The following is an 11,315-nucleotide window of genomic DNA, read 5'->3' on the forward strand; positions in this document are numbered from 1 at the left end:
TTCGAAACTTTTTCGCAAGTCTCAGCAGAAAGCGAAATAAAAAACACAAATCAATTTGTTTTGCTTATTTTCTGTTCGTTTTTTTTTTTTTTTCTAAACTTATTTTTACACTTCAGCGAGCATATAGGGAGCATGAGCCGGGGATTGGGGCTGGGTAGCTGGTATTCTAGGCCTACAACATGTATTCGAAACTAATTTAAATAAAAACCAATCTGGCTGAAAATGTCAAACATAATTCGAGCCTACTGCTTGGCATCTTATCGCTTTATGTGTTGTGACGGGTCTTGGAAACTTTGTCGTTTGCCTTTGTTGTGTATGTGTGTGTGTGTCCGTGTGTGTGTCGTAGCGTAACTGTGAATGTCACTGTGACTGTGACTGTGACTGCAACTCAATTCAAATTACCAAACGAACTTTCCACTCGGCACAAACAATTTTTATTTTTATAGCTCCCCCCGACATTGGCCCCGTCGCTACCGTTAAGCCTATTCAGCTAAAACCTATCCCCAACACTAAAACCAAAACCAAATACCCGACACGTTTCACTTTCGCTGAACTTGAAACGACGACGAACTTGAGAACATGGCCGCGCATGCTGATGATTATCCCAGACCCCAAGCAAAGCACCAGCCAGCGCGAGCATCCTTAAGCCTATTCACACACAGACTAACATAGCTTCAAGTAGGAGCAACATCAACTGGAAGGCTTGCTTGACACATACCCTGTAAGTAGACACCAACACTCATTGCACACAATCGTGTTATTATTCACCTGAGTTTTATCTCTGGAAAAAGAAAATCAATGTGTCAATGCTTTATAGATACTGTCAAAATATTGATAATATTTAAGTAAAATGAAATGAGATGTCTTCGAATTGAAAGTTTCACTTTGAGACTTGTTAAGTTCTGCCGAAATAAACAGAATTAAGACAGAAAAATTATTATGAGTCTGACATAATACCCAGTTATTCCCATTGACACGGAATACAGGGTATTCACAAAAGTAAAGGAAAGAGACAAAGCAAAACAGACATAAAAATGCTTAGGCCAAAAGCAACGACTGCGATAAGCGAACGAGACAATGAAATGGAAAGTGGACAGCAAGTGCTGTTCACTTTTAGGCGCTATAAAGCTCGCTTCTACCACAAGAATGTACACATATATATACACAAACATATATATAGGTCGGCAGTTATGAGAGTTGAGGCAAAACATTGGACTGCACCATAAAAGATTACAATAAAACAGACCGCAAATACAAATAAAAACCTCCACAAGCAATGGCATTTATATTGGCCGTTTTAAGGAAGTTTGCCTGTAGATATATATGAATATATATGTATGTCGAATACATCTATGTATATATTTGAATAGAAATTAATTAGCCGCTCATCAAATGGGCAGGGAATGCCAAGTGTAATCGACCTGCTGAGAATTGACCGCGAGCATGAGGCCAGTAAATTCAATTTGATTGAATTCGATTCGATTCGATTCGATTCTGTAATGAAACGCAGCTATCAATAACGCAGGTAGATAGATTGCTCAATCTGTTTGCTATTGATTGTGGCCAAGGTTGCATGAAAATGGCTAAATTGAATTTAAGATTGGCTACAGGCAAGATACATTAAGTAATATTAAAACCATTATTATTCTTATTATTGATTTAATTAATAAAATTGTTTAAGTACCGTCTTATGAAAAAGACACTTTTAGACCATAGAAAAAATTAATAAAAGAGGAATACAAAAGACAACAACAAGCGTGAAGATAATAAAATGCTGATACAAATATTTGTAAATTCCTAACAGAACTGTGAACTATGAAGAAAAGAATATATTAGCCTAGTTCTAACACATTATCGTTTATGTTTATAATAGAAATTCTACAAAAGATTAAAATTAAATTTCATATGAGAAAAACTCACAATGAATCTTCTGTTTTGATTAACTCTTAAAAGAAATTTGTTAAATAAAACTTGACATGTATATTTGTGTTCTAATAGAATGCAAGTTTTATTATTATACATATAAGCGTTAGCCAAAGCCGTTGAATTATCCAATACATTCTTTTTGTATCTTTGAATGTCAGAAGCGATGTCTGTCCATTGACCCCGGACCATAAAACAGTTGTTATCAAACTCGAATGGATTAAGCAGAAGCTCTCTCTCCCACTCTCCATCTGTCTCTTTCTCTACATATATTTATATATGTATATATGGATAAGCTCAGCTCCAGACAATAAACTTTCCGCACCATATCCAATTTTCGCAAACTGTTTCGCAGTGCATAAAAATGTCGAACCTTTTCAACCTTTTTTGTGCGAATGCCAAAATGAATAAAAATATAAAAAAAAGTGTAGAGCGAGCAGCATTTTGGAGCAATCAAAAACCGCAACATGTTAACTGTTAATGCCCCAGACACCTATTCGAGTCCTGAAACTCTCCATATGTGTGGTGGAACCCAAGTTGAAACCCGACAATGAAAACTCTTTGCTGACCGTAAAAGCGCCAAAAAATAAATTATATTAAGCAGGTGCATGACCGAATTCAAGGTGCCCTGTAAATTATTACACAAGAAATATTTAAAACCAAATTATTTTTGTGTTATTTTCAAGTAGATATACATATTTCTTAACCGTCTTCAAAATATGATTCGACTAAGCTGTAAGACCAATGTGATAGAATAAATACCCTATGGAATCAAAGTTGTTTCCAGATTTTTTATTTTTGCCGGCCACATTTACAGGGTATGAGAACAAAAAAAAAAAAAAAAAAAAAAAAAAAAAAAACAAGGCTCCCAAGTCTCGGATCTCAATAATTCAAAACAATTTCATTTTATTGCGCAAGTTTTGGGGGGCAGGCTTCGAGTTATGGCACAAAGCACAGTTTAAGCTAACAATGCGGCCAACACTTGGTTGACCCGGCTGCCGGAGGGTCTGTGGGTGGAGCTGGGAGGATGGGCACAGGGCCAGGGACAGAGGCAGACATAACCCTTTTAAACAGTGCGCGAATATAAAACATTTTGCTGTGTGTGCGGGGGGGAAGGTCCAATAGGACCTATGAGGTAGGCGTGAAAGCTAACACATAAAGCAGCAGGTTCAGACGGGTTCTAGATGAATGGGGGGCGGTGCCGGGTAGCTGGTCAAGGGGCATCAACTTACCGTTTGCGGATGCTCGCAAATATTTGGCTAAGCGGAAAGCAAGGATGCTGCTGCTGCTGCTGCTGAAGATGGAGATGAACGGGTTCGTAATCCTTTTAGCGTCTGATAATGAAAATTGTGCCAGACGCAAGGCGCGGCACACACACCTTTACGCGCACACACCCACACACACACACTCACGCACAGAGTGAGAGGGAGAGAGATAGCAGCTATTAATGAAGTCTAGCCACACCGAGCGTTATAAAGGCGCTATTAATTAACTTCGTATTATAAAAAATATCTTTTAAGTTACGCAAGATTAAATGCAAAATTTACCGCGTATTTAAAGCGGCGTATTCAGCGTTAATAATTAAAGCGAATAATTTTTTAACGATTTTTTTCCACTCGACAAATTTTTGTTTCTTTTCAAATCTATTTTAATATTTCATTAATAAATATTGTTGTTGTTCTGTTAGCGCATTTTTAAAAACAGCTTAAAATTTGAACGTATTCTTTCGTTATTTTATTTGGTATTTCCGTTAAAACACGCAGCAGCCGCAACGAAACGCACAGCGCGAACATCCAAAACCGAATGAAAGCCGAAAATTGTTGTGTTGTGTTTTCACGGCTGTTGCTGTTGCGGTTGCATGTCAAACCGAACCACATCGAGCCGCAACTCGTTTGAGCGGTTCCAATGCGCGCATGGACGGCGATGTAGGGGTTGAGTATTTTAGAAGAAATTAAATATATATATATATATATATATATATATATATATATATATATATATATATATATATACATATATATATATATATATATATATATATATATATATATATATATATATGTATATATATATATATATATATATATATATATGTATATATAAATAAAACAAGTAAGAAAGCTCTAGTCGAGACTGCTCGACTACGAGATCCCCTGAACCCTTGGAGTGCTAGCTATTTCAATAATTTTTTGCGTCTTTCAGCTTACACAAGAAACACACACACATACACAAACACATACACATACAAGCACCCACGCATAAACACGCATGGGCTGCAGTCTGCGCTTACTATGAGAACTTAATTGTTTAATAACTTTTTTTGTGGACGTACGATCTTCATGAAACTTTCAGATTATGATTATAACATGAATATGCATGTAATTGCCAAAGCACAAGTCTCTAGTATTTGAAATACGCGTTTTACAAAAGTGAGGGTGAGGGGGTGAATTTAGAGGTGGGGGGTAAATTTTAACAAAAACCGAAATTGTATAAATTGCATATAAGCATACATTAAAAATTTGGAGACTCTAGCAATAAAGGTGTAGAAGATATAATTTTATAACTGGTTTTCGATAAGGTTTTTTATCGATAAAAAAAGATCGGGATGAGTTATCGAATTTTAATGATAAACTCGATATCCGCGCTGTAATTACGAACATTTTACAAAAAATTTGAAGTCTCTAGCTCTTATATCTTCGGAAATCGACGCGTTCAAACATACGGACAGACGGACAGACGGACAGACGGACAGACGGACAGACAGACAGACGGACAGGGCCAAATCAACTCAGCTCGTCACCCTGATCAAGAATATATATACTTTGTGGGGTCTGCCACGCCTCCTTCTGCCTGTTACATACATTTCAACAAAACCATTATACCCTGATTTCCCATTTTCAATGGGTTCAGGGTATAAAAATAAAAATACTGTATTATTATTATATGTACTGTATTATTATTTCATATTTTAGGCTTTATTTCCAATCACATCAATATCTTCTTATATATTTTTATTTAACAAATTAAGTATAGGAGAATATTCTTGTTTTGAGTTCATTACTAACCATTTACTAGCTAAGGAAGTAGAAATTTTAACAGTTTTTAATGTAATTTTAAAACATGTTCTAATCTTATTTAAAATAATTTGGAGTATTAAAATAATATAAGTTGTGCTCATATGGCTAATCAGCAAAGTTAAGCTCCTAAGTATAGTAAATCTCTTTTCGGAATATGATCTAAGCACAAAACGTATTTCGGAGAGCACTAAAGAAATAACGAAACTAATAACAAGATTTAAATATTTAAATATTTGGAATTTGCTTTAATTATTGTGATATATGCTTATTTAGGAAAAGGTTTCACTGAAGTTAAGCCTGACCAGACATAAGAGGCATTAGAACAGACGCCAGCTACAATTAGACTTTGGTTTGAGCGTATGCAAATCTCAGCTCGATCGTAAAACCATTTTGAGAAAACCCAAACTGAGGTTCATTAATGAACAGTCGTCATAAAATCAGGCCTACGTACGCCTGAGAATTCATTCATTTAATTAGGCAGGTATTCACAATATACACAACAGTCGCAATAGTCACAGACAATCGACGAGGTGCTGGAAGGGTATTGCAAAATCAGATTTCCATTTCATGTAATTAAATCCGACTAGAAATGGCTATCGCTCCCTCCGCCGGACAGCCGCACGGATAGCAGGAGAGTTTCACCGGAATACATGTAAGTAAGCCGGGCCAACAGACAACAACAAAAACAACAACAGCAACGCGCTGGTTGTCAAGGCAACGGATGGGCCCAAAACAATTGACAATTGTTTTTCTTTGCGCAGGTAAAGCAAAAGAAAAGCATAACACCTGCAAAAGGTAGCAAGTGAATTTGCGATTCGGCGGAAGTACGCAAAATTCGAATCCGCAGCAAGATACATATATTCTGAAAAAAAAAAGAAAAACATCAAGGTGAACAGCATTTGTAAGGAAAGAAATTAGAAAATGAATTACTATGACGAAGAGATCACAATCAGTGGGTCAGCGGATGGCAAGCACCTGAGCAGGGTGCCAATGGAGCGCCAGTCGAGCCGGGCGAGCGGAGGAGCAGCAACTCGAGCAGAAGGCAGGCAGCGGAAAATGGTAAGAGAATAATCAGAGAGAACTACATATATATATGTAGATGTGCAGTATATACTAACAATATACTAAACACATTTGGCAGCAAATGCAGGGCAACTCCGCGGACGACGATGGCCTGCTGCAAGACATCATTGACCACGACGATGAGGGCGATGATAGCGACAACGATGACGACGATGATGACGATAGCGAACTGCAGTTGGGCGGCACGGCGGCGTCCGGTTCACGGCCACTGACGCGTCCGGGCAGCGCACGGAATGTGCAGCCAATGGCCATGGGTGATGACCAGCTAAGCTTTGGTAGCTCGGATGAGGCAGCCGGAGAGCTGACAACAGGCGTCAAATTACTGCAGCAACAAAAAAAGCTGCCACAGCCACAGACGCAGCAGCGGTCCAGCTCTGGGCGGGAGCAGGAGAAAGGGACTACGTTTGAGCTGACGCCGGATAAGTGGGAGCAGCTTCCGCTGCAACCGGAATTGAAGGAACTATTTCCCTACATACTCAAGTATACGCCGCAAACGATCGACACGCCCTACCACCTGCAGCCCTTTGTGCCGGAGTTTGTGCCCGCCGTGGGCGATGTAGATGCCATGCTGAAGGTGCAGGCGCCGGCTCTGCTGCAGCCCCAGGCGCCGCGTCAGCGCGAGCTGGATGAGCAGCTGCAGCGCCTGGGCCTCGTGCTGCTGGACGAGCCATCTGGCGCACAGAGTGAGCCCAGCCTCCTGAACATGAAGCTGCGTTCGGTGCTGAGTGGCAGCCGAGCCGGCAATTCGCGCCATGCCGCTCGCTCGGCGACGCAGGTGCCCACCGCAAAGACGGCCAAGGATATTGAGAAGTGGATTGCTGAGGTGGAGCAGGTTCACATGACGCAATCCATGTACGACGCACAGCCCAGAAAGGACATCGACGCCCTGCTGGAGAACTGGCCCCGCTCCTTTGGCACCCCAGCCAGCAAGGAGGCTGTCGACGAGGCCTATCGCGCCTGTCTGCAGCAACAAATCTCGCTGGTCGATTACGTTCGGGCGCTGTGCGAACACTTCGGTGTGGAGGGGCCACTGGAAACCCAATCGGATTACATACACAATATACAGACGCTGTTTGCCCTCTACCTGGCCGCCAGTCAGGCCTGGGAGTAGACGCAGCAGTTTATGGAGGTCTTGCACTAATAACGCTAATGGCTTCGATTAAGTGACAGCCAGACGCCGTTTGTTTGCCTTTGTGCGGGATGTGACCGCTGTTTGGCCATTAAATCGACTGGAAAGCACCTTACTCTTTCACTCTATCTGTATCTCTATGTCTATGGCTATCTTTGTCTCTCTTGGTTCAAGTTGATGCTGGGGTTGGGAGCTTTACGTCCGCTGCACTTTGTACTGCGAGTTCCGTTTTATCTGCAGTTTTGCGGGACAAAAATGAAATTTGGTTTGCAATTTTTTCATGCGCTGCATGAGGGTATGGGCAATGGGTGTTGGTGTGGGCTAGGGGTGTGGACTTGCCCTTCATAAACTGAACATAAACTGCCAGAGTATTGAATGAAAAATGGACAACAGACCAAGTAATAAGAATAGCCGCACTAAGCTGATATAAAAGAGTGAAGTGAAGAGTGTAAATTAGGACTGCAGAGCCAACCTGTTGTAGTCAGGTGCAACGAGGAGTTAAGCCAATCATCCGTTAGACCAATCATCGCCAACAACAACAATTGGCTAATTAGAGCCGCTTAAGACAACATTCACGGCCTCCAAGCCCAGCCACAATTTGACGAGCTTAATTATGCGTACACCCGCAAAGAGCCATTAATGGCATTTTCGATGTAGACACTGCTGTTCGTGATGTGCATGGCGTACGTGAGCGGGGGTGAGTGGGGCTTGATAGCCCCAAAGATTGTCACAGTCGGAAATCTGTTTAAAATGAATCGTAAAACAGAATATGGCGGCAATTCAATAGGAAACCCCCCTTATCGACAGTCTCGCTACGCCCGTGTGCAAGCGCATTATGCATTATGCATCCACGCCATGTCCTTGTGGTCCGTCCAGCTGTCAATCAAAACAGTCGTCGCTTGCCAAATGCATTACATTGCAGTTCATTTTGGCCGTCCTCTGCATCGCCTGCTCTAGACGTTGCAATGGGCAGTGCAATGTCTTCTATTGACCATAATTCTATCACTTATGAGGATAACTTGCAATTCAACCATTCGACTTCAGTCAAAAGTAAATTATTTGTATATGTAATTTAAAAAAAAAAATTTTGTTTCCAATTTTTTGTTTGCAAACAGTAAGGAAATAAAGTTTCTGCGGAAGATTAAGGATCTGATGGCTTCAGATATCTGACCAGTAATCCAATAGCCCAAGTAAAATTCTATTTCAGTGTAGATAGTGCTTGAATAGTTAATTAATTAATTTATTTATTTATCAATTTTGATTTTTATTTATTAATTTTAATTTTTATTCACTATATAATTATTTTCATTTATATATATTTATATATACTTTTTATTAATTATTATATTATATTTCCTTTTTAAGTTTGGGTATTTATTTAATTTCCTTTTGAGCTTAGGGTACAGGGAAATCGCAGGTAACTCTGTATAAATATTCCAGAATCACTACAAACAAAAATTTTTAGTTTGTTCTATTTTTATTATTCATGCGACGCCTTTGGCGCTTGCTGGGCGTGGCATTTGGATTGGCCTCTGCAGTTGGCTGCTTTTTGGCTGGTGCTTACTTTCAGCACACCCATGCAACACGGCAGCTGCAACAGCTCGTGCAACAGGATGTCTACGCCTACTATATCAGTCCGAAGATCTTCGCCGCGGTATGCTAGTCAAATTGAGTGGTCAATGTTAATCATAGTATGCAAGAACTGATCCGCAGTTCGGTTTCTTCAACGTCCCGAATGGAGCGCCGAATCATGTGCAGCGTATTATGAAGTATGGATTTCCGGGCCTGGATGATGTGAGGCTCTACAGTGACTTCGTTCTGTCCTACGATCGTCGCAATCGCGTGGCGCATTGGGTCTGCGAGCACTTGCAATTGGCCAATTTGCAGGGTGCACGGGGCGTTGGCCGCGCCAGCGCCACCTATCGTGCAGATCTGAGTGTGCCTTCAAACTTTCGTTCAACGCTCGCCGACTATAAGCACTCGGGCTTCGATCGTGGTCATCTGGCGGCCGCTGGTAATCATCGAGGCACACAAGTGCACTGCAATGAAACCTTCTTGCTGACCAACATAGCGCCACAAATAGGGCAGGGCTTCAATAGCGGCGCTTGGAACAAGTTGGAGATCTACGTTAGGGAGCTAACACAGAGTTTCGGTTCGGTATATGTGTGCACCGGTCCGTTGTTTAAGCCTCGGGCACAGAGCAATCGTAAATGGAGCGTGGAGTACCAAATGATTGGCGAAAATATGGTGGCAGTGCCCACGCACTTCTTCAAGGTGATCATGGTGGAGTCGAGGTTGCCCTTGGGTAAGCCCTATATGGAGGCATATGTGCTGCCCAATGCGCCCATACCGGATCAGTCGACCCTACGCGATTTTCTCTGTGATATACGGGAGATTGAACACTTTGCAGGCCTTCATTTCTTTCAGGGCATACGCCGAAGTGCAATTTTTGGCAGCAACTATCCAAGTGAATCGAAAGTTTTTCGAGATTTTGCTTAAATTTCATGTGGAACTAAAATGAATTTAAAAAGTAAAGTTTATTTCTTGGTTTAAGACAGACCCAACTATTTTGGTTTTCATAATTGGGAATACAAATTGGTAGAATCAGAACCAAACCTAATAAATAGGAGTTAGTATTTTAGCTGTACTTGGTAATTACATTGCACTAACTGTGGGCAATATCGGTCAAAGCTAAGAATATATTTTAACTCGATTAATGCAGGCTAAAACAAATAAATTTAAAAAAGTTTATCTTAATTATAATATGAAACATACTCTCTATATATCATATATATGTAATATTTCCTTCAGAAATTAGTAGGCTATGATATCATTAACGTTTGTCACTTGTTTATTGAGATCTGTAAAATCCCACACAAAATTAATAGTAAATAGGTGGCACTAAAAGACATAGTTACCTAAATAGATTAGTTGCATTTCATTATGTCACACATTGTAGATCCCGGGGCCCAGAGCTGTGCGTTCTATGCGCTGGCGGGCTTAACGGGATTCGTTTTCGGTGCCTATTTCCAGCAGGAGAGTGCGATTCGCCAATTGTTCTGGATGATCAAAACTGATCCATACGTGTTTCATCATCGACGAAAACTATATCCACTCGTAGGTACATTTTTTTATATTTTGATATAGCTCAGCATGAATAATAGATCAATGTCTTTTCCCTGTTTAGGTGTCCACATTTCGAACAGATCACGAAGCAAGATTGTGGAACCGTTCCAAATGTCTGACAAGCAGAATACGCGATCGTCTGATATATGCGCTATTTGATATGGTTAACAGTATCTTTTTCGATAAGAGGCCGGAGTCGATATCGCCCGATTTGCTGGATCTAATCAAATATGGCCTGCCCAGCATGGAGAACTTGTATGTGCATAAGGACTATGTGGTGTCGCAAGACCTAAGTACCAATGCTCCCAAATGGATGTGTGAGCATTTGAAGGGCAACTATAGGAAACTAACAACCGAGGGAGACGGCGATGCCCTGCATCTCCGCTACAATGATGTCTATGTGCTGAGCTGCGGAGCCACACGCGTTTGCAAAGCATTTAAGCGGGAAATTTGGCGGAAGCTGGAAGAACATGTTTCCCAAATGACTGAGAAATACGACTCAGTGTATGTTTATACGGGTCCTATGTATTTGCCGTGTTGTCGGCCTGGTGAGGATTGGAGTTTGGAATATCAAATTGTCGATTGGATTCCGTTGCCAATGCCTTCGCACTATTTTAAGGTGCTTATTATTGATCCCCAGCTGCCGGAGTGTAGTCCCTATATGGAAGGATACATAATAGATAATAAACTTAGTTCAACATGCCATAGCACCGTATTGACAGATTATCTCTGTGATATTGCCGAGATTGAGCGACATACTGGTCTTCGGTTTTTCGAAGGTATTCAGTCAACTGTGCGGTTCGAGAAAAAACAATATAAAACTAACAATCAACCGATCAATCGTCCATATTTTAGTGAGTCAATTCACTCAATGCATGTAAATACTCTGCGAAATTAATTGTCATAAATAATATTCGATTTTACATTTCTGCTGACATTTCAAATATAACTGCAAGCTAAATAACAGAGTGGCAATG

At 40.7% G+C, this 11,315-nt stretch overlaps 4 protein-coding genes across 4 annotated transcripts in view; 3 read left to right on the forward strand and 1 right to left on the reverse strand.

Annotated features, from left to right (window-relative positions):
• The window catches only part of MESR3 (misexpression suppressor of ras 3), a 53,007-nt gene extending 49,285 nt beyond the window's left edge, over window positions 1-3,722 (reverse strand). Inside the window, exon 1 of the mRNA XM_018003067.2 lies at window positions 3,156-3,722. The gene's annotated coding sequence lies outside the window, so the exon portion shown is untranslated. The remainder of the gene's footprint in view (window positions 1-3,155) is intronic.
• Window positions 3,723-5,292: 1,570 nt separating this feature from the next.
• IFT46 (intraflagellar transport 46) lies at window positions 5,293-8,393 on the forward strand. Its single transcript, XM_018003060.2, has 3 exons — window positions 5,293-5,652; window positions 5,762-6,059; window positions 6,142-8,393. Exons 2-3 carry the CDS (start codon window positions 5,922-5,924, stop codon window positions 7,192-7,194), a joined length of 1,191 nt encoding a protein of 396 aa, XP_017858549.1. The 5' UTR covers window positions 5,293-5,652; window positions 5,762-5,921; the 3' UTR covers window positions 7,195-8,393.
• A 206-nt stretch (window positions 8,394-8,599) lies between these two features.
• Window positions 8,600-9,769, forward strand: Tengl2 (Testis EndoG-Like 2). Its single transcript, XM_018003065.2, has 2 exons — window positions 8,600-8,866; window positions 8,926-9,769. Exons 1-2 carry the CDS (start codon window positions 8,699-8,701, stop codon window positions 9,709-9,711), a joined length of 954 nt encoding a protein of 317 aa, XP_017858554.1. The 5' UTR covers window positions 8,600-8,698; the 3' UTR covers window positions 9,712-9,769.
• A 229-nt stretch (window positions 9,770-9,998) lies between these two features.
• On the forward strand, window positions 9,999-11,302 carry Tengl3 (Testis EndoG-Like 3). Its single transcript, XM_018003061.2, has 2 exons — window positions 9,999-10,329; window positions 10,400-11,302. Exons 1-2 carry the CDS (start codon window positions 10,156-10,158, stop codon window positions 11,234-11,236), a joined length of 1,011 nt encoding a protein of 336 aa, XP_017858550.1. The 5' UTR covers window positions 9,999-10,155; the 3' UTR covers window positions 11,237-11,302.
• Window positions 11,303-11,315: the final 13 nt, after the last annotated feature.

Source organism: Drosophila arizonae, chromosome 3 (genome assembly GCF_054131065.1).
Source record: "Drosophila arizonae isolate 15081-1271.41 chromosome 3, UAZ_ARI_1.0, whole genome shotgun sequence".
Lineage (NCBI taxonomy): Eukaryota > Metazoa > Arthropoda > Insecta > Diptera > Drosophilidae > Drosophila > Drosophila arizonae.